This window comes from Mustela erminea, chromosome 11 (assembly GCF_009829155.1).
Source record: "Mustela erminea isolate mMusErm1 chromosome 11, mMusErm1.Pri, whole genome shotgun sequence".
Lineage (NCBI taxonomy): Eukaryota > Metazoa > Chordata > Mammalia > Carnivora > Mustelidae > Mustela > Mustela erminea.
The window spans coordinates 37,395,826-37,419,308 of NC_045624.1; the positions used below are offsets into that span (position 1 = coordinate 37,395,826).

The 23,483-nt window shown below is 37.5% G+C and overlaps 1 protein-coding gene across 4 annotated transcripts in view; it reads left to right on the forward strand.

Annotated features, from left to right (window-relative positions):
* IMMP2L (inner mitochondrial membrane peptidase subunit 2) overlaps nucleotides 1–23,483 on the forward strand; it is an 866,166-nt gene that overhangs the window by 42,884 nt on the left and 799,799 nt on the right. For all 4 annotated transcript variants that reach the window (XM_032304756.1, XM_032304753.1, XM_032304755.1 and 1 more), the window contains one exon: nucleotides 198–334. In XM_032304756.1, the coding sequence (XP_032160647.1) occupies nucleotides 200–334 (135 nt within the window). In that variant the 5' untranslated portion in view covers nucleotides 198–199. The remainder of the gene's footprint in view (nucleotides 1–197; nucleotides 335–23,483) is intronic.

Sequence of the window (23,483 nt, forward strand, 5' to 3'; positions counted from 1 at the left end):
GTTACTGAAAAGAGTTCATCTGAGTTAGTGTATTTGCCTTTGGGATTTAAATCAGATTTATTCCACTGCTTGTAGGGATGCATGTGAAATATATTAAGAGATGAGGTTGTTTTTCCTTAACTCTTGCTTTTCCTGTGCTGCTTTTGTTTTTTCTTTTTTTACCTTTTTTTTGAGGCTAATTTTGTACTTGTTTTCAGGTATGGCACAGTCACAAGGCTGGGTGAGAAGATATGCCAAAGCATTCTGTAAGGGCTTTTTTGTGGCGGTGCCCGTGGCAGTGACTTTCCTGGACCGGGTGGCCTGTGTGGCCAGAGTGGAGGGAGCATCAATGCAGGTAAAAACGGATGTGGCTTCATTCTTTATAGCACATGCTTCATGGTTTCTCGTGTACTAGCAGTGGGAGTTCTGTATATTATTTCTGTGCTGGGAACTGAAAAGTTTTGAAAAGGCCTTGACCTGAAATTTAACTTTACTAAATTGTTTTAAAAGGTCTTTTAATGTAATCATATTATAAACAGGGTGGAGGTGAATAAACATAATTATCAAATCGTTCTCTATATCTGTAGGGTTTTTTTTTTTAGTTTTTATTTTATTTTATTTACTTTAGTATTGTAAGTAGAGATTCTAAGGCAATTTTACTAAATGACACCATTTTCTGTAGCTATGACCTGGGATTTTAAGATATTTTAATTATATTTGAATCCACACTTAAATATCCTTTGATATTGTATTGATAGTGTAGTCATAGGATGGGTTTGGGTCAAATTCAGTTACTGTGTGTGTATGCATATATATATGTATATATATACATACAGTTACTGTATCTATCTATCTCGGTATCCATATACATATTAGTATGCATATATATGTACTTACACCCAAAGTATCTATATATGTATAAAAAATATATATACTATATTTATATACAAGGGTGTATACATACATAAATACACATATGTGTTCATGTATATATATGTATATATGCATATGTGTATAAACATACACACTTTCAGTAGGTAGAATAGTGTAGAACACTGGTCCCAGATATTCTGGGTGTGTTCTTTAAGTATGTTGCTGATTGAAAAGATTAAATGCACTTTATGTTGGAAGAATTTTGCAGTGGAGATTTCCAAAACTTATGTGCAAATAGTCTTCTGGAATAACAGAGAAGACTTTGTTCTAAGTTGATGCTAATAACCTAGCTGTATGAGTAAGTTTATGTAATTAAGATGATTTTGCATTTTGTGATATGGTTTGTTTTCTTCCATTGTGAACATGTATTAAGTTCACATTGTTCTAGATAGCTGTATAAAACAAATAAGTAAAATGAATATGTAAACTTGTAAGAGCTTAAAGTTAAAGTTATATAAAGAATAAATATTTATTTTTTTTTTGTTATTGTTTTTAGTCAGAACTAGTTCCTTAACTAGTTCCTTAACTCCAGCTTTGAGGAGTTAGAATGAGTATGCATTTTAAAATGTAATTATTGTATTGAAAATCAGATCTCTTCCTGAGTTCTGGTAGTGAGTGCTACTTTGCTATACAACCATTACTATACTGAGATAGATTTTTCCAGAACACAAAGCCTTCTTACCTTGGATCTAATGATATTCCAGAGGATCGTGCAACAATCATAGTATCCTAAACTTGATGATTTAGGCCAGTACAGACCCACTGAATATCTTTGTTCATGGCTTGTGCTAAGAGGGAATTCAGTAAAAAATAAAAGAAATTGATTGTCTTATGAAAAGACAAGGCTTACCCCCAGTTAAGAAGACAGTGAAGAAAGTGTTAAATATTAATGTCATTCTGAAATGCCAGTCTGTTAAATCGGATTTTTTGCTGCAGGTACATTTCCTGCAGATACATTTCTTACAGTGTTCCTGGGCCCTACTCCCAAGAAGTCAAATTTGTTACCTTGTAGTTTGTCTGGTATATTATGTAGAATTTCCTTGGCTACTGATTACAGGATAAGAGCTTGAATTGAGTTAGATATACAGGAGAGTTTATTGGAAGGTTTATTATGTACCCAGGAGGAAGGCAGAAGTGTGACAATCAGCAGGGACAACTGGAACCAGGGATTTGGACACCGCAGGGTGCTCTGTCTTCTGTGTTTCTGCCGTCTGTTTCTGTCTGCATCTTTGGCTTCGTTCTCTCAGACCGGCTTTCTTCACCATGCTGGGCACAGGGCTGCTGGCAGCTCTCATGCTTTAAGATGCCCCATTTCGTCACCACTTGAGAGAGATCTCTCCTTTTGCCTTAATTTTACTTTGAAAGATCTTGGGAAAGGACTGTGATTGATTGTTTCAGTCATGTAGCCTCATCTATACAAATATAGATCAACTTTGACCCGTGGGTTAAGGTGCCATGATTGGCCCAGCTTCAGACAGGTACACAGCCCTAGCCAGGGCTAGGCTCAATAAGAAAATGACAGAATATATTTGAATCAACTTTCGGGGTAAGGAAGGGGTGACATTTCCCAGAAGAGAGGGTATGCTATTTTCAGAATAAAAGAGGAAAGGATATTCTGAGAAGAAAATAAACATATATGTTTATTACAGTTGGGTCTATATTTTAGGATTTTTTGACTCCTTCTAAGTATAATAGAGAATTTATCTATAATTTCATTAGATATTACTAAACCATACTTAAAATTATTTAGGAGCAGAAATTGCAATAATGGGATATAGTGATTAATTAATTCAGCATTTTTGAAGACATCTTTGCTACTACACAACTTTGATGAACTGAACATGTTTAGACTGTGGAATTCAGCAGAATTTTTGACCAAAAATTTGACAAAAATTCTTGTCTTCAAATTTCTGTAATGACACAAGTACTAAATAGCTGGCAGGGTGTGTGGTCATGACTGGAAGTCCCCAAGCATCCTGCAAGGAACACACCTGCTCTTATTGACTCTGAGGCCCGAGAATTATATCTGGTATTTGGCAGTTGGTTGATTTGTTGTGAAGGAACGGAGTTCTCTGAATGTATAATGATGCCTTCTTGTACCAGGTTTAGAAGTGAGAGAAAGGGAGAAAAAGCAAGTGGCAAGAAATGAAAAGAAGTGTGGAGAAGAAGAGGAAAGAAAGTTACCTAGATCGGTTGGGTGATAGAGGACAATGGAGAAAATGAGACTGGCACAATCAATGATCAGGAGGCAGCGTGGCAGAGAGGACCAGTGTGAAAAAGACTCAAGATGGAAATGTGCTCCCCTGAAGGCTTTGCTGGGCCCCCTTGTGAGACCTGCCTTGAACGCTGACATAGCTCTGTGGCATGTTTGTGTGCAGCGCCATGAGACATGTCATTCTACATCTCAGTATTCATTGAAGGACTCTGTGCCTTTTTTTTTTTTTTAAAGATTTTATTTATTTATTTGACAGACAGAGATCACAAGTAGGCAGAGAGGGAGGCAGAGAGAGAGGAAGGGAAGCAGGCTCCCTGCTGAGCAGAGAGCCCGAGGCGGGGCTCGATCCCAGGACCCTGAGATCATGACCTGAGCTGAAGGCAGAGGCTTTAACCCACTGAGCCACCCAGGCACCCCTACTCTGTGCCATTTTGAAGGAATTCATGTTGGTGTAGGTTACCAGTCTTGAGCATCATTCATTGTGCACTTTAGAATACATGTGTGTTCAGGTGGAAAGATCATATCTAGTCATTTCTGTCATTTCAAGTATCTGAATCATTTTGTGACTCAGGAGGTCATTTTGAGATTTGAACAATAATGAAAAGCAGAGGTAACTTTGAGTTGGAATAGGGAGTCATTTATCAATGGCTAAGAAGTGTGAAACACTATTTTAGGTGTGGTGGGGGATGGCGAATCAGGTATGGATTCTGTCGTCAATGTACTTTTACTTTAGTAGAAGAGTTTCAAGGCTATTAACCCTGAATAATGGATACATTTTCAGATGAGAAGGTATCAAGCTGTCAGATGTATTTGGCCAGTGCCTGGTACTGAAATGAAAACTGGTTTGCTTTAGCATACTATTTTGGAGCATAGATCTGGAAGTTTTAATTTGGAATAGAGTGGTGCCGAAGAATAATACCTTGAGCCCTTTTATTGTTGGTCATGGTATTAACTTTTACTATAGCAATAAACTACCCTACGATTTCAGTTGCTTGCATTCAAATCATTATTTCTTACTCATGGGTGGGTAGATTAACTTTAGTCACTCTGGACTCTGGGTTTGGTTCATTCTACTTCATGTATCTGTCTTTGTGGGACCTACACTGAAGGAGCCATGGCTACTTGGGGGTATGTTTTCATGGGTGATAGCAAGATATCAGAGGGTGAGTAGAAACACTCAGAACCTCTTAAAGACTCTGTTCAGAACTTCGACTCCTCTGTTCAAATAAGTAAGTCATGTATCAAAACCTAAAGTCAGTGAGATTGGGAGTCATGGCAAAGTGAGGAGGGAAGGAAAAAACTGAGTAGGTGAGTATACCTACTATAGCCACTATGACTTCAATGGTATTTGGTTGACTTCAGAGGTAATCTAAAAAGTTATTTTTCACCTTTGAGTCTACCTACAATGACCCTAGTCTTTGAAGTCAAAGACTGACAAGATTGGAGTAGATTGAAATTTTGAGTCATTGCATTCTGGAATAGGTTGATCCATTTTAGATGTCTTTAAGCTGGAAGTCATCCAGGGCCACTTGGATCATCACTTTAGAGTGACTTTTCATAAAGGTCACTCTGCAACTTGTAGACATGTTATTTAAGAAAATCCAAGGACTGAAAGATCAAATCTCATTAAAGAGATATATTGTACCAGTCTTTGGAGTGTATTGAATAAATGCTGTTATAGCAACACTGGAAATTCACTTTGGTAGCAAATTTTTCATGAGAACTGTTTTTTATGTCTTTTTAGAATTCTGCTGGCTTGGGATTTAATAGGAGAAGCTTGTTTTCAGGATTCCGTCTTACAAGAAATCTTTATTTTTTGAACACTATGGAGTAAGTTAGGTTTCCCAGCATTAATTTATAATTTATTAGGTATCTGAATAGAAGGACAGAGGTGGTCAAACATGAGGACTCACAGCTAGTTGAAGATAAGTCATAAATGAAAGTAAAGTTTTTAATGATAGAATGACAATTTGATGGGAAATATGGTACAGTTTATCAAACATTTGATTTTTAAAATAAAGTTGTATAGGTATATCCACTTTATTGGATGAGATGTACCTTTTGCAATGCTCTACACACAGGGAATGCTGGCAGAAATTATTGGTTAATGATTACTCATACTGAACTATTCCCCTCTAGTGTACATGAATCACTTCTACTAGTTGCTGAAAGGTTACTATGAAAGTGGATGCACTTTTTTTTTAAAGAAGCATCGCATTACTCAATATTAATTTAACTCAGGAAATGAAGACTGATACTGCATACAGTTGAAACTACAGAGGGAATTTATGTTGGTGGTATGCAATTATTCAAATTAGAAGTTCAATTGCTTACTGAGGCTTTTAGAGTAAAAGAGGTGCCCTAGGAATAGTTTAATGACCTCATACCAAAGTTTTAGATTTTATTTGAGTGAGAATGCCTGTAGCAGGGTCACTGGTTCTTATAAAAGGTGTATGCCTTCTTCATTTAAAATTAAGACTTTAAGGGGCACCTGGGTGGCTCAGTGGGTTAAGCTGCTGCCTTCGGCTCAGGTCATGATCTCAGGGTACTGGGATCGAGCCCCGCATCGGGCTCTCTGCTCCGCAGGGAGCCTGCTTCTCTCTCTCTCTCTCTCTGCCTGCCTCTCTGCCTACTTGTGATCTCTGTCTGTCAAATAAATAAATAAAATCTTTTTTAAAAAAATAAAATAAAATAAAATTAAGACTTTCAGAAAGCAGGTATCACCGTCCTGTTTTGTTGGCGTTGCTATCTGTAGCATATAGTATACCATCTTCTTTTTTCCAGTTGGCATAGCCGGAGGGGAAAATACTTGAAAATATTATTCCACAATTATATCTCTCTAGCTCAGACTTCAGAGAATGATTTATGCAGAATAAATTAGAAAGTTAGAGAATGGGAGGGAAAATGGTTTAATCAGCATTGAGGTATTTACTAATCAATAACACACTTCCCTTGGTTCAAAATTGTCTTGACTTTCAGCTATCTGCAGATGATCCTGAAGAGATTGGTTTGTAAGAAACATCTTAGACTCCTGCTTGGCTCTTTGCAGTCATTATCTGAATTTCCTGCTGAGCTTAAAATTAAAAGTTCTGTCAAAAAAAGCGAGCAAAAAGGCTCACGCCCTCTCCTTGTCACATTTATTTATTTTATTTTATTAAAAATATTTTAAACCTGTAGAGGCCTTAATATTCAACAGTTATCATTGGTTATAACTATTATTTTGACACTCTGAGAAGCTAGATACAAATATAGACTCTTAAGGAAAGAGATACATATATTGTGATTTATGCGCCAGAATTTATTGTAGAGTTAGGGAGCTTTATGCTACCTGCTGAATTTGCACTTCCAAGATGCTGGGAACCACAGGGCACACATTTCCTGCGATGCTGAATGCTCTGTGTTCTTACTCCCCTTGGTCGTCTGCGGCTGACTTTGGAGGAAGCTGGGAGTTAATGTTGGAATGCTTTCTCAGCTGATGTGTGAGCTTTCTTCCCAAATTACCTTCGGCTCAAAAATCTCACCTAAGGTGTTTACCCATCAGGATGTTATACATTTTTATGTAGTTCTGCAACCTGTCATTAATAGAGAATTCAAATAGATCAGTTTGTATTTATAGCAACAAACATATGTGAGATTGAAACAGTTGGTGAGTGATAACTTCATAATGTCCCTTCATGGATTTCCTTTACTTCCCATGATAGAACAGTATGCTTCTGTTTTATGTAGCCAGGGTTATATCTGTTATTTAAATGCTGACTTCATAACACTTTTAAAAAAGATGTTGAAGTAATTTCAGGCTCACAGAAAAGTTGTAAGAGTAGTACAGAGAACTCCCATGGGTTTCTGCTCAGATTCATCAGTTTTCAATATTTTGCTGCCTTTATTTTCTCCCCTTTTCTTTTCCCCTCCTTCCCCTTCTCTCTCTCCCTCCCCTTCTTTTCCTCTCTCTCAGACATGGGTATTTGTGTCTCTCTGTGTACACACACACACACACACACATACGTATATACATGTATACACACTCACAAAAACATTGTTACTGAACCATTTAAGTTGCGTACACCATGTTCCTTTAATAAGACTTTTGTGTACTCTTCTGAGTCATGATCATTGCTGATTGGCATACTAAGAGTTTTCTTTTACATAATTTTAAATTTAATACTTTATTCAGATTCCCATGGCTGGAACTTTTTTTTTTTTTTAAAGATTTTATTTATTTATTTGAGAGAGAGACAGTGAGAGAGAACATGAGCGAGGAGAAGGTCAGAGAGAGAAGCAGACTCCCCGTGGAGCTGGGAGCCCAATGCGGGACTCGATCCCAGGACTCCAGGATCATGACCTGAGCTGAAGGCAGTCGTCCAACCTACTGAGCCACCCAGGCGTCCCCCAACTGAGCCACCCAGAACTTTTAATACATGAAGGTATATTGACTCTAGCTAAACTATACATTTAAAAAAAACTGAGGCCAAACATTGGAGATAATTTACCTAAGCTCACACAGCCATCAAGTTTCGGAACTGACTCCAACTAACTCTGGTAAGGCTTTCCATTTTACTAAATGATAACTAATAAAAGTCCTGCTGTATCACTGTTGTGTAATGCCTCCCTATAATAATGCTCACAGAGATATTTTGTTCCATTTTATTTTTGTTTTTGCAGTGGTCTGATTGATAAGAAGTTATTTAATTTTGGGTGGTTCTGTGGTACTTTTCGATCTTAAACAAAGATAGAAATTAATGTTATGGTGGGAGGTAAAAGATTTCAAACTTTGAAACCTAGGTTGATGGAAAATGCCCTATTCTAGACTGAAGATTATAAACTTTATTAGGCTTCTTAAAAGAAGGAATTAGATTTCATTTTCTGGAAATATAGCAGAGTAGCTATCTAGAAAATATTCTCAATGCAAAACTCATAAAAAAGTATAAATAAAACATGAAAAATCTTTAAAAATGCATAGTGACCTTGCAGGGAGGTAAGGGAAATGATCTGAAACCACAAATAAAGGGGAATACATTTCCAGAGTAGTCAGTATGCTTTGAAGTCTGAAGCGATCCTACAGACATTTGTCAATTCCTGGTAACTCAGAGTTTTGTTTTATTTGTTTGTTTTTTTGTTTTGTTTTGAAGATTTTATTTATTTACCTGAGAGAGAGAGAGAGAAAAAAAGTGTGTGTGTGTGGAGTGTGAGAGAGATTGAGAGAACATAAGAGGGGAGAGGGTCAGAGGGAGAAGCAGGCTCCCGCTGAGCAGGGAGCCTGATGTGGGACTTGATCCCAGGACTCCAGGATCATGACCTGAGCTGAAGGTAGTTGCTTAACCAACTGAGCCACCCAGGCGCCCAGAGTTTTGGGTTTTAATAGCCACATGGGGATCAGAAGACAACGCCCTGGGCTCATACAGGGTTGGGAGGTGGAACAGAAATTCTGAATAAATTTAGGACCATGGAGGAGACACATATTTAGGGAAGGCGTACACTAAAACCAAAATCTGTTCTGCAAGAAAAATTTTCTAGACTCTGAGTAGAGGGGAAAAGCCCCTAGTGGCAGACTGAGGTTTGAATTCACCTTCACCGCAATTAAAACACCCTAATTTGAGATTGTCAGTCACTTTGGACTCGCCTCATGCACCTGGTGGGAGCGACCACTGATCCTCCTGGGCACAAAGTTTGAGGAACAGGATCTCACAGTAAAAATATCACACAAGGAAACGAGCACTATTCTAAGTGAGAGTCCATAACATCCTTTGGCAGAATCAGACCTTAAAGACAAGCTCTTAGAACTATCAGCTGCTAAATGTGATACGTTTAAAGAAATAAAAGACAAAAATGAAAATATGAGAAAACAACAAAAGATTATTTAAAATGGCCAAAGTACTATTTTTATCAGTTGTGCTTTAATATATTTTTTAAGGTATAAAAATTGTATTGTTGTTAGTTTGAAAAATCTTCTATAGTATTTGTCACATAAAATTTGCAGTAAAATGTGTAATAGCTGAGATTTACTTTATTGTAATACGGGAGGAGGAAGAGTGGAGTGATGTTCAGATGAAACGAGACTGGCCATGAGTTCATAATTTTGGACCTTAGATGATGGGTAACAGGGTAGTTTATTATACTGTACTGTCTGGTTTTTATTATTTTTAAAAAATATTTTGTTTATGTATTTATTTGACAGGCAGAGAGGCAGGCAGAGAGAGGGGGGAAGCAGGCTCCCCGCTGAGCAGAGAGCCGATCTGAGGCTCAGTCCCAGGACCCTGAGATCATGATCTGAGCCGAAGGCAGAGGCTTAACCCACTGAGCCACCCAGACACTCCATCTGTTTAGTTTTTTAAAAAACAGTTTTATTGTGGGCTAACTCTATACTGTTGAATTTCTCCATGGTGAATGATTTAGTAATTTTTAATAAATTTATGGAGTTGTAGAATCATTATCTTTTAGAACATTTCCAACCCCCCCAAATGATCTCTCTTGTCTATTTGAAGTTAATTCTTACTTTAACTTATGCTTTTTCTGGGCATTCTCTGCAACTAGAACCATTTAATATGTGGTCTTTTGTGTCTTGCTTCTTTGACTTACCATAATGTGTTTGGAGGTCTATCCACGTTGTACCATATATCAATAGTTTTTTTTTTTCTTTTTTCTTTTATTTTAATTTTTTTTTATTTTTTAAGATTTTATTTATTTATTTGACAGAGATCACAAGTAGGCATAGAGGCATAGAGGCATAGAGGCAGGCAGAGAGAGAGGAGGAAGCAGGCTCCCCGCCAAGCAGAGAGCCCGATGCGGGACTCGATCCCAGGACCCTGAGATCATGACCTGAGCCGAAGGCAGCGGCTTAACCCACCGAGCCACCCACGCGCCCCTTTTTTTCTTTTTTAAATTACCAAAAAGAATTCCATTGTATGGACTTTTTTTCTTCCATTTTGTTTCTACTTGCCAGATGATGAACCTTTAAGTTGTTTCCACATTTTCGTTATTGTGAATAACGCTGCTAGGACTGGAATTGCTAAGTCGGATGATATATGTTTCATTTTTAAGAACTTGCCAAACTAATCCTGGGGTAGCTGGTAGTGTGTGTGCTGACTAACATGGCCTGCATTTTCATTCTACCTCTTGTTCCAGGACTGGGGGAAGTGAAGGGAAAGTACCCAGTCTCACTGATGCTGCCTGTGGCTGGAGCCCCAGTTCCCTGTTCCACCCATTAACACTCTGGTGTTGGGGCAGAGTTTCCTTCAGTGTTTGCCTGGATTAGGATGGTCTTATAAGAAGTGTTTTCTGTTCCGCTTGGGTGTCCTTTTCCTGGCCCTGTGGCTGGAAAGTAGCATTTTCTTTCTTTCTTTCTTTCCTTCTTTCTTTCTTTTTCTTTAGATTTTTTTGTTTATTTATTTGTCAGATAGAGAGAGACAGTGAGAGAGGGAACACAAGCAGGGGTAGTGGGAAAGAGAGAAGCAGACACCCCACTGGGCAGGGAGCCTGATGCAGGGCTCGATCCCCGGACCCTGGGATTACGACCCAAGCTGAAGGCACACACCTAACTGACTGAGCCACCTAGGTGCCATGAAAGTAGGCTTTTCTTCAAGCTTTTTTGTTCTGCTTTTTGGTGACTCCTGATTGCAGGCTTCTCCAGTGTGTTATCTAGAATATATGAGAAGCAAAAAGAAAACCCAGGAACTTGCCACCATGTCATTCCTTAAGTCTTTATGTCCCTAGCCTCCAGTCTTCTTGCTACCTTTTAGAGTCATCCTCCATTTGTTCTTTGTCTTATGTTTGGGGTATTTTAGTTGTAAGAGAAGTTATACACCAAGTGTTTGAGATTCTTTTTATAGGCCGTTCACCTTGTTTGGCTATGTAACAAGACTTATTACTATACCTTTTCCTTTTTGCTTTTTCTATCATGTGCTCCCTTTTTAGGTTAAACTCAAGCCCTACCTTCTTCATGAAACCTTCCCTAATTCCATCGTTCACTTACTTGAACTCTGACAGCACTACACGTTTAACTCATGATTGTAAATGTTTTGTATTGTTCTCTAGTCTTCTATTTATTTCATGGGTTAATGCTAACTCTACTTTGTAAGCTTCTAAAAGAAAAGGGCCATATTCCTCTCACCTACCCTTTCAGAGTAATGTTGAATAAATGCATATTAAATTTGTTCTTTGAAGCATTGAAGTGCCTGAATAATTAAACCCCACAGAAATATGATGAAATGAAATTATCATCATTAAAATTTTTTTCTTTGACTTTGAGGGTGTTTCTGCACTCTTCACCTGAAAACTTTTTAGTTTCTTGATGAATCCATCATATTCTTTATGGCAGAGGTTTTCAAACCTTTTTACTTATGACTCATTAAGTAATATAGTTTTTCACTGTACATATATACACACAACTGAAACAGAAGTTTCATGTAACAATACTAAAATTGTAATTACCGTCATTATGTGCATTGCCCTCTGATATTTTCTATTCTGGTTGCATCCCATTAAATTGATTCTATGACTCACTCATTGGTCATGACCTGTAATTTGAAAAATGCTGCTTTATTGCTGGAGGGAGGCTTGAAAGGGTAAAGCAGCTCAAATTGAGCTATAGCTAAGGGAATGGAGGATTTTAGCTTTTGAGTCTGAAATTTTAAATGTAGGCTTGTCCTAAGGGCTTCAAGCAATAAGTGCAATGCAAAGGATGAAGAGGCCCGTGGTCTGAGAAAGCCCTTTGAGAGTTAGTGTCATCCTTAGGTTTTTATTAGTACCACCTGGGGTGCCTTATTCCTGAAGGCTCCTGAGCCCTGTCCCAGTGCTATGAAAATGGAGTTATTGCTACGACCTCGGAATCTGTGTTGTGACAAGCTCTGTAAATACTCAAGTTTGAAAAAAAATTCTTCACTCTGTATGGTGGTGGATGGTAATAAGACTTACTGGGGTGAGTCATTTTGCAATGTAGACAAGTGTTGAATCACTGTATTGTACATTTGAAACTAATATAATATTATGTCTCAATTATGCTTTAATAAAAAAAATATACTTGAGAAACCTTTTGTTGTAGAGAGCCCCCAACTCTTGGGTAGGACAAGTTGTTGGGGCATTTGCCAGACGTGGGAACTGTTTTTGCTTCCAAACTCCTGGTTCTCTGGGTTTGCTAAGCTTTTGAATTCTAAATTTTAGTACTTTTAAAAGTGTATTTTTCTTGTGTTGCCTAGGTGGGTCATTCGGTTAAGCATCTGCCTTCCGCTCGAGTCGTGATCCCAGGGTCCTGGGAGAGAGCCCCACATTGGGCTCCCTGCTCAGCAGGGAGTCTGCTTCTCCCCCTCCCTCTGCCCCATCCTCTAGCTGATGCTTTCTGTCTTGCACATGTTCTCTTTCTCTCTCAAATAAATAAATAAAATAATAAGAAAATAGACATAGAAAGAAAGAAAATAGAAAAAATTTTCCATTCTCCATACATTGGTCTGTTAAATCATTCATCAAACATTTATGCTAATTTTAGCTTATTTCATTTCTTCTAATCCCTTGTATCAATGGTTATATCAATGTATAATTTTCATTTTTTATTTTTCTTACGAGTTGTAATCTTTGTTTTTATTTCTTCTTTCTAGTTTTAATTTTGTATTATCTTGTTACTTTATTTTTTAGCTTTTAAATGTGTGTTCTATACTTTATAGCTTAGCATGTTTATCTTTTAATTTTTTGTTTAGTTTTTTATTTTGCCAGCTAATCTTCTTTCTTTCTTTTTACAATATAAACAATCTTTCACTTTTGTAGTTTTTAATTTATTTTTATTTTAAAAAATATTGTATTTATTTGAAAAAGAGAGAGAGAGCATGAGTGGAGGTGGGGGGGCAGTCAAAAGAAGAGGGAGAAGGAGATGCACCGCTGAGCAGGGTGCCTGATTGGAGGCTCAATTCCAGGACCCTCTGTGACCATGACCTGAGCTGAAGACAGGCACTTAATTGACTGAGCCACCTGGGCATCCCATCTGTAGTTTTTAAAATGACCAAAAAGAAGCATAGAGTGTCATCTGAGAATGGCCCATTGACTTAGCACGGGAAATGTGTAGATTTTTACAGTTATGGCTCCTCAATGAATCACATTTCCTCCCACATTGAATCTGGCCATATGACTTGCTTTAGCCAATTGCTCATCAACAAATATTACTCGAGTAGGAACTTCATCAGTGCTTGTGAGTGGGGAACATGCAAGAAACTCAGGAAGTCCTGCTAGAGGGGACACTGGAGAATAAGTGAGCATCCTGGTCAGGGAGTTCCTGTTAAGTGCTTGATGTGTGAGTAGGGCCATCTTGCCCTTTCCAGCCCTTTTTGAGACACAGATGATGGCAGCCACATGAATGGCCTCAGGAAAGAGAGGCTGACAGAGGATCTGCCCCTCCGAGTGAAACTTATGTTGCAGGATTATGAAAAAATAAATGGTTTTTCTTTTTAGGTTCATAGTTTTGGAGTGGTTTGTTAGGAAACAAACAGGTAACCCAAATTAGTGAGGTGCTGCCTAAACAAAATTCAAGAATAGATGGCATTGGTTTGGGGACTAGATGGCAGCAGAGGGCCTAGAAAAACAGTAGGGGATTGTTGGCCAAAGTTGGACAAATGGTATACAACTCTTACTAAAAGCTGGAAAGGTGGTGATGAAACTGATCTTGGAGACTGGAATAGTGGTGACCATGTGTCATGGTACTGTTGTGGGTTTGCTTGCACAGTGGAACTTGTCCTCTGGGACCACTAGTATCTCCACGATTGTAGCTGCCTGAGTGGTATCACGTCAGTCTAGTTGACTTCCACCTAGCTAAGCAGAGCTTAAATTGCAGAATCAAGAGCAAATACACAGTTTTGTATTAGGTTTTGTAATGTTTATTTTGTAGCAATAAAGAAGCAATATAAGGACTTCGGTCTCTTTTATCTGTCTCAGTGCTTTTTAATTCCTTTTAACATGCTGTTTGTTTCCTACGCAGTTGAACCTGCTAATTCTGATTGCTTTGATTCATGTAATTCAGGGGTCTTGAATTTCTACTGATATACTTTTCTACTGCTAGAATTTTTTTTTTTTTTTTCCTATAGGATGCCACATCGAGTAGTAATGAGGAACTAAAGATCTAAAACCACGGTCTCATCTTTTTGTTCACAGATTTTTTCACAGATGCTGTACAAGTAAAGTAAATAGATAGGTATGCCCTGGTACCTGGGACCCATTAGAGAGATTATAGAGCTATCAGGGAATAAGAAAGCTTCATTCAGTTTTATGAGGCAGTTACGGATTTGTCAGTCTGAGGTGTATCTTGGTGCCAATGTATGGGTGTATCCATGTAGCTGGTTTATACTGCATATAATAGCCTGTCTTGTTGATAATATGTAGAGATGTTTATATAAATTTTATATCTCATTAATTATACACAACTTATTTCTTGTCATGATTAATTAGAACTATTAATTTGGAAAGCTATGTCAATATCTGTTTTATTAGCAAGGAAACACTATACATATATTTAATGGTAGTGTTTAATAGTTATTGGACTATTGCATTGAGCCAGAAAGTTTGCTGTCTAGTTACAGAGATCTGAACTAAGGGGATGCTTAAACACTCAAGAAAGTTGTTAAGGAAGAAAACATACTTCATAAATACTTGTAATAAAAAGATGTAAAAATCAGATGGTTTTTCTCTTTAAAAAACTAGTTCTTACTCTAAGGCATTGCATATTGATTGAAGAAAACTTGGAAAATATAGAAAAATATGCAAAATGAAAATAATCTATACCACCTTACAGAATAAATTAATTTTAAGATGTTATTCTATAATAATAGTAGTTGGAAAATATTGAATGATCTCTGTATTTTGGGTGTTAGAATGTAGTATTCACTGTAAATATACTAGTAAATTTAGTATCTCCCACAACCCTGTGATGAAGGCACTATTATCCATTTTACAGATGAAGAAATAGGAACAAAAAGATTAATTTGTTAAGAATTAAACAGATATAAGCCCAGGCTTTTGACTTCAAAATTTGCCTTTCTCAACCATTATAAATTCTTATCTTTTTCTGTACTGTTTTCCTTCCCCCCCACCCTCTCTCCCTTCTTTCTCTATATTTCTTTTTAAATTTATTATATTTTCACCTAATTTATTTTGCCAAACATATCCAGGTATCCTAAAATGTATTTTTAAAGATTTTATTTATTTTTACTTGCGCGCGCGAGAGAGAGCAAGAGAGAGCACAAGAGCAGGGGAGAAAGGGAGAAGCAGGTTCCCCACTGAGCAAGGAGCCCGAGGGCTCCATCCCAGCACCCTGGGATCAGGACCTGATTTGAAGGCAGTGGCTTAACTGACTGAGCCACCCAGGCACCCCGCTCCCTTAAATATTTTTCTGTCATGTGATTGTTAATGGCTTTTAGTATTCTTGTACCATATTGTTTAACCAAATGTAACACTTCCAGGTCTAAGGATAAGACCACTTTAAAGACTTTAGATATGTTTTGGCAAATTACCTTGTAGATAGTTTGTAAAGATTTTTATTTGTACAAGTAATATATGAGAATGCCCGTAAAATTGTGATGTGTCACTCTATGTGCATAGAAAAAATCAAAAGTTTAGGAGAATAAAAAATTAGCAACCCATTACACTTCCAAATTAAACTAATATAGTGTATGTCCACTTTAACTTTGTTTTAATATAGCTTTAAAGACCTGCTTTTTAAAGAAAAAATAAAGTATCTACAGAAGTACACGTTATTTTATATGAGTGTGATTCATGCAGAAATGTCAAAAGGGGGAAGAAAATACCCTAAGTGGGGAATGCTTGCTTGAAGAACTGGACATGTATAAAAAAGAGGATGAGAGGGGCGCCTGGGTGGCTCAGTTGGTTGGGCGACTGCCTTCGGCTCTGGTCATGATCCTGGAGTCCTGGGATCAAGTCCCACATCGGGCCCCCTGCTCAGCGGGGAGCCTGCTTCTCCTGCTGACCTCTCTCCTCTCATGCTCTCTCTCTCTCTCTCTCAAATAAATAAATAAAATCATTAAAAAAAAGAGGATAAGATTAAAACAAAGTTATTTTTAAAAAAGACTCTCAGATCTCTGAATAAAATGTGATTAGGCCCAAATCTGGATTTGCAAGGGTGAAATATCCCATTGCCTAGCACAGTGCCGGTCAGAGTTGGAATTCAGTAGTTTTACAGCGACAAAGGAATGAACACATGAAAGAAAACATGAATGAATTTTTTTTTTAATAGCTTCACATCCTTACCAAAGGCTTCCTTTTCCTTTCCTGTTGTTGTTTAAGTTGCACATGTGGAGAATGTATCTCTTGTCCTGCTTCTGTGGGGCCTGTCTTGAGTCTACACATGTGCAGAAAGAGGCTGCCAGATGGTTTGGACAAGGTGTTGTGCCTGGTCTAGAGCAGAGCTCTCAAGTGACTCTGTAAGGGGGCGCTTTCTAGTGGGGACTTCATGATATCGCCAGACACCCCTGTGGGGGAACATCTGGAAGCTGGAGCAGGCACGAAGAACCCATTATTCTGTACTTATTAATAAAGTGTCAGATGTAACTTCAGCTTAATAAGTCTAAACTTCCTGAGATGCCTTGGGATTTGCATTTCTTCTTTCCACCCTCAAGCATAATGAGTGTGTGACTCTAGGTTTTAATAGCCTTCCCAAAATAAGGGACCTATGGGTAAAAGTTTGAGTAATTTTTGAATTAGATGGTTGGTCACTGAAAGGGGTCAAGTATTAAGGGGTAGGGATAATAAGTATTCTTTACCTGAAAGGAATGGTCCATTTCTAACTTAAATCTTCATGCGGACTTGGACACAGTTATTATTCATTTTATTTTGTATACTTAGTGAGGCAAATCCAAAAACTCTAGAAGCCTCAATAACAAGGGAAGGGGGCACCTGGGTGGTTCATTCGGTTAAGCATCTGCCTTCTGCTCAGGTCATGATCCCAGGGTCCTGGGATTGAAACCCTCGAGTCAGACTCCCTGCTCAGCGGGGAGTCCCTTTCTTCCTCTCCCTCGGCCCCTCCCCACCATACTCTGTTTCTCTCTCTCTCTTTCAAATAAATAAATAAGTAAAATCTTTAAAAAAAATAGGAAGGAAGATGACATTTTAGAGCATTTTACCTATAGTCTTTCAAAAGTGTGGCTTCTCATAGTAAGAATAATCTATTATCAGAATATACATTTATTTTAATGGTATTTCATGCTTCTTCGCCAGTGCTGCAGTTAAAAAAAAAAAAAAGACAACCCTGATTTCTCTAATAATGGTTCTTCAAAAGAAATCTGAGAGCTACTGCTGGTTCCTCCTGGTTGTAACTGGGGACCATCTCTTTGAAAAGCACCATATGTAATATTCAAACATTTTTAGATTGTATATTGCCAGTGTGGGTGGTGCTCTTTATAGGCCTGAAGGGGTTGAAAGCACTGTGCCCAGAGAAGTGAGGTTAAAACCAGGCTTTGTTGGTAGGTAATAGGCAGTGAATTACAGGTTGGGAACTTTTTTTTAAATTAAAAAATGAATATACAGAAACATTAATAAAAATTTATAGAAAAAATCAAAATCAGAATAATATCATTTACTGATTGATGGCTGTGGCTAAATTTTACAAGGTAAGAAATCCATCATGTCTCTCTTCAGTTCTCTAGGGGAGTTTCATTTTTCTAAACCAAGACATAAATTCCCCAAACTGTCATTTGGCTTGAATTTAGACACAAGTTGAGAATTTAGGATACCTTGACAATAATATTTGTTTGTAGGAGAAATAAAAATCCTTCTGCATAGTCTTTGATCAGAGATAGCATTAAAGCCCAACTGCTGTGTTGTACTTGTTCCAAAAGTAGGTTTGAAATCTGCTATTTCTAGGCTTAGCATAATTTATTAACATCTGCTGAAATCTGCTGACTTATGTTGTCTTTCTTAGCATGAATGATATAATACTTAGGGCAGAGGAAATCATACCATAACCTTTTTAATGTTACAAGAATCCCCCAACCGCCCTCCCCCCACCCCAAAAAAGGGGAAAAAAAGGAAACCATAATCTCGTCAGTCAGAGCTAATGACTTGGATTTTTGATGAATATCTTTTTATATATGCATGTGTATGTGTGTATGTTAAAAATGGTAATTTAAGACATAATGGATATAAGATTTTTACAGAAAATATTTTTAACTAGTTGTGCACATTAAATTTGGGGAAGATTAATTCCTAAAAGCAGAATAATTGAGATCCAAAATAAAAGTATAATGACTTGGGGTGCCTGGGTGACTCAGTTGGGTAGGCTTCAATTTGGCTGTTCAGTTTCACCTCAGGTTGTGATCTCAGTGTTGTGAGATCGAGCTCCTGGTCAGTTTGCACACTGGGCATGGAGCCTGCTTAAGATTCTCTTTCTCCCGCTCCCTCTGCCCTTCCCCCCATCTCTCTCTCCTTCTTGTAAAAAAAAAAGGTATGTTGACTTTACCCTCTTAAAAGAAATGGAGAAACAGTCCACCAAGCATTTAGAAATAAGTGGTAGAATCTTCAGCCAGAAGACTGCCAGTGTAGTATTTAAAAGAAAAAACATCCGGAGCCGTATGCAGAAGCTTATTCTTATCTTGAATCTGACAGAAAGAATACTGTGCTTCCTTTTGTCCTATTGTTGCTGGCATCCTCTTTATCACATTAATCTGTTGACTGTTTACTCTCTATCATGCACTGGGTTAACCCTTTGTGGACCCTGTCTTTATTTCTCAGGACTGCCCTGTGACGTGAAAATGAGGCTTAGAGGGGTTTCATGATCTGTTTAAGGTAATCTGGCGAGTAAGGAAACGGTGCCAAGATGTAAACGCAGTTCTCTGTCTTTGGAGCAAGGGCTATCCAAAAGACTTCTCCAAGTTGATTTTTTAAAAATTTAAATTTGATTAGTTAGCATGTAGTATATTATTAGTTTCAGAGGTAGAGGTCAGTGATTCATCAGTCTTGTATAACACCCAGTGCTAATGACATCATGTGCCCTCCTTAATGTCCATCACCCAGTTACGCCATCCCCCAACTCCTCTCCCCTCCAGCAACCCTCAGTTTAGTTCCATGATTAAGAGTCTCTTATGGCTTGTCTCTCTCTGATTTTTGTCTTGTTTTATTTTTCCCTCCCTTCCCCTATGATCCTCTGTTTTGTTTCCTAAATTTCACATGCTAATGAGATCATGTGATAATTGTCTTTCTCTGATTGACTTATTTAGCTTAGCATAATACCCTCTAGTTCTATCTACATCATTGCAAATGGCAAGATTTCATTTTTTTGATGGCTGAGTAGTATTCATACACACACACTTATCCCTCATCTTCTTTATCATCTGTAGATGGACATCTGAGCTCTTTCCATACTTTGGCTATTGTGGACATTGCTGCTATAAATATTGGGTGCAGGTCCTCTTTTGGATTACTACATTTATATCTTTGGAGTAAATACCCAGTAGTGTAATTGCTGGGTGATAAAGTACCTCTATTTTCAACTTCTTGAGGGATATCAATACTGTTTTCCAAAGTGGGTTCACCAGCTTGCATTCCCACCAAAAATGCAAGAGGGTTCCCCTTTCTTCACATCCTTGCCAACATCTATCATTTCCTGACTTGTTAATTTTAGTCATTCTGACCAGTATGAGGTGATATCTCATTGTGGTTTTGATTTGTATTTCCCTGATGTTGAGTGATGATGAGCATTTTTTCATGTGTCTGTTGGTCATTTGTCTTTTTTGGAGAAATGTCTGTCTTTGTCTTCTGCCCGTTTCTTCATTGGATTATTTGTTCTTTGCGTATTGAATTTGGTAATTCTTTATAGATTCTGGATACCAGCCCTTTATCTGATATGTCATTTACAAATATATTCTGACATTCTGTCAGTTGTCTTTCAGTTTTGTCAACTGTTTCCTTTACTGTGCAAAAGCTTTTGATCTTGATGAAGTCCCAATAGTTCATTTTTGCATGTGTTTCCCTTGCCTTTGGGATGTGTCTAGTCAGAAATTGCTGTAACCAAGGTCACAAAGGTTGCTGCCTGTGTTCTCCTCAAGGATTTTGATGGATTCTCCTCTCACATCTAGGCCTTTCATCCATTTTGAGCCTATTTTAGTGTATGGTATAGGAAAGTGGTCCAGTTTCATTCTGCATGTGGCTGTCCAATTTTCCCAACATCATTTGTTGAATAGTTTGTCTTTTATCCATTGTACATTCTTTCCTGCTTTGTTGAAGATTAGTTGACCAAAGAGTTGAGAGTCCATTTTTGGGTTCTCTATTCTGTTCTATTGATCTATGTGGCTGTTTTTGTGCTAGTACCATATTGTCTTGATGATTATAGCTTTGTAATAGAGCTGAAGTCTGGAACTGTGATGCCACCAGGTTTGGTTTTCTTCTTCAACAATCCTTTAGCTATTTGGGATGTTTTCTGGTTCCATACAAATTTTAGGATTATTTGTTCCAATTTGGTGAAAAAAGTAGATGGTATTTTGATAGGGATTGCATTGAATGTGTAGATTGCTTTAGGTAGCATAGACATGTTCACAATATTTGTTCTTCCAATCCATGAACATGGAAAGCTTTTCCATTTCTTTGTGTCTTCCTCAATTTCTTCCATGAGTAGTCTGTGGTTTTCTGAGTACATATCCTTTGCCTCTTTGGTTAGGTTTATTCCTAGGTATCTTGTGGTTTTTGGTGCAATTGTAAATGGGATTGACTCCTTAATTTCTCTTTCTTCTGTCTCATTGCTACTGTATTGAAATGCAACTTATTTCTGTGTATTGATTTTATATCCTGCCACTTTGCTGAATTCCTGTAAGAGTTCTAGCAGTTTTGGGGTGGAGAACTTTTGGGTTTTGTGTAGAGAGTGTCAGGACATTTGCAAAGAGTGAGAGTATGACTTCTTTGCTTTTTTGGATGCTCTTTCTTTCTTTCTTTCTTTCTTTCTTCCTTTCTTCCTTTCTCCCTCTCTTTCTGATTGCTGAAGCTAGGACTTCTAGTATTATGTTGAACAACAGTGGTAGTAGTGGACATCGCTGCTGTGTTACTGATCTTGAGAATGATATTTGCTGTGGGCTTTTTGTAGATGTTCTATGAGTAATGTTCCCTCTACCCCTGCCCTGTGAAGAGTTTTAATCAAGAAAGGATGCTATACTTTGTCAAATGATTTTTTTTTTTTGCATCTTTTGAGAGTATCACATAGTTCTTGTCCTCTCTTTTATTAATGTAGTGTACCGCACTAATTGATTTGCAGATATTGAACCACCCTTGCAGCCCAGGAATAAATCCCGCTAGGTCATGGTGGATAATCCTTTTTAATGTACTGTTGGATTCTATTGACTAGTATCTTGGTGAGAATTTTACCATCTGTGTTCTTCAGGGATATTGGTCTGCAATTCTCCTTTTTGGTGGGGTCTTTGTCTGGTTTTGGGTAAGTTGTTGATTTTTAACCTTACTGCTGCATGGTGGGAGCCCATGAATAGATTGCACTTGAAGATGCCAGTCACTGAAGGAAAGGTGGGCAGAACAGCTGTGGGGTTTGTAATCCCAATGATTATCAGTGTTTTTTTCCTTACAACTCAAAATCTCCTTGACTCCCAGGAGGAACACGTATCATAGTCACACATTTTTGAAATGGAGGTGGAAACTCCTAGATTAAATATTCTCAGGTTTCCTTTCTTTCTTTCTTTCTTTCTTTTTCTTTCTTTCTTTCTTTCAAGATTTTATCTATTTATTTGAGAGAGTGAGAGAGAACACAAGAGAGATGAGGGTCAGAGGGAGAAACACACTCCCTGATGAGCAGGGAACCCAATGAGGGATTCAATCCCGGGGCTCCAGGATCATGTCCTGCGCCGAAGGCAATGGCTTAACCAACTGAGCCATGCAGGTGCCCCATTCTCTGAGGTTTCTTACTTCCAAAGTTGATTATCTTAAGTTGGTTATAATTTTGATGTTGTCTTGGCAAATCTGGGATTTAAGGTTTTAACAATATGGCAAGAAAATACAGACTCTGGTTACATTAGTCTCCAAAAGTTTATGATTTTTAATTTAGATTTCATGTGTGTAACTTCTTTGATTTGAAAAGATTACTTGCTCTGTTTGAAGCATAAACTGCCATTCCCACAAGGAAAAGTGAGATGTAAAATTTCTAAGTAATAACATGACTTACTAATTTTTCTGAAATAGCATTATTTGAATGAGCTTTTCATATAAATTTTTCATTTTGAAGTTAGTGCATTATTTTTCTTCTCAAAAGTTGTTTTAGGAAACTCAGGAACTTAAGTGCTTCTTCTTTTTAATAAGTTTTTAAATTGAAGTACAAAGAACTATGGTTGTTATAGTCCCATAGAACAGTTTCCCAATTGAAGAAAATTTTTCTATAAGTATTATTCATATTCATAAATGAACAGTGAAGAAAAAATTTTATTCTGTTGTGAAAATTTTATTCTGTTTTATTCTATTTCACATAATGAATTCTACGCCAGCATTATTTCATTATGCATAATAATAAAGCACTCCTCAACTTTATTGCTAGTGTTTAAATTGCCTAACTTGATGCAGCACAAAAGATTTCTTACTAGACTTACCTAGAATATGTTTTTATGAAAAGAAATGTATATATTGTTTAGATAATGTACATTGCCTAGGAACCATCTTATTTAAAAATGCTTTTAAAACCTTTAATATTTTAAACTTTTAAATACAGAAATACTATTTTCAGCTCTTCTTCGGGGCACACAAACATGGGTAAGCCATGATTTCTGCAAGTGAAAAGCTTACAATTGAATGAAGGAGTCATGTATGTAGGCAGGTACCTATAACGAGGTTTTAAGAAGTATCGTTGAAGTCAACCTCAATAGCAAAAGGAGCACAGATGGGGGAATGATTAAATGTAACCTTGTAGAGGAGAGGAAAGGTAAAAGAAAACTGTATTGTTTCCTTTATAAAATCAAACAAGGTTTTCCAGGTATTGACTGATGATTCTAATATTTTACTGTTTGAAATTAGACATGCTTCCTTCTGGGATTTTTTCCCTATATAGATGTTTTGTTTGCAACTCATTACCTTTTGATTCTAACAATTGGAGTTAGAAAAGTGACAAGTGGTTGACAAGTGATCTATAAGGAAAAGATGAATCCAAGTGTCAGGATTGGAGTCTATGGGGATTCTTTGTCCTCTGGCTTGGAGCACCAGTACGTAATTTCCTAATTTCTATAAGGGAACTGCAGGTATTTTTTTGTTTGTTTATTCAAGGCTTCATACAGAAGTCATCATCCAAGCTGTGCTTTGAGAGATAAGTAGAATTTTCCAAGTAGGAGAAAGGTATTCTGGGCAGAGGAACAGTCAGATGATGAGAGACCAAAGGGAGAGCAAGAAAGTGAAGCTAACT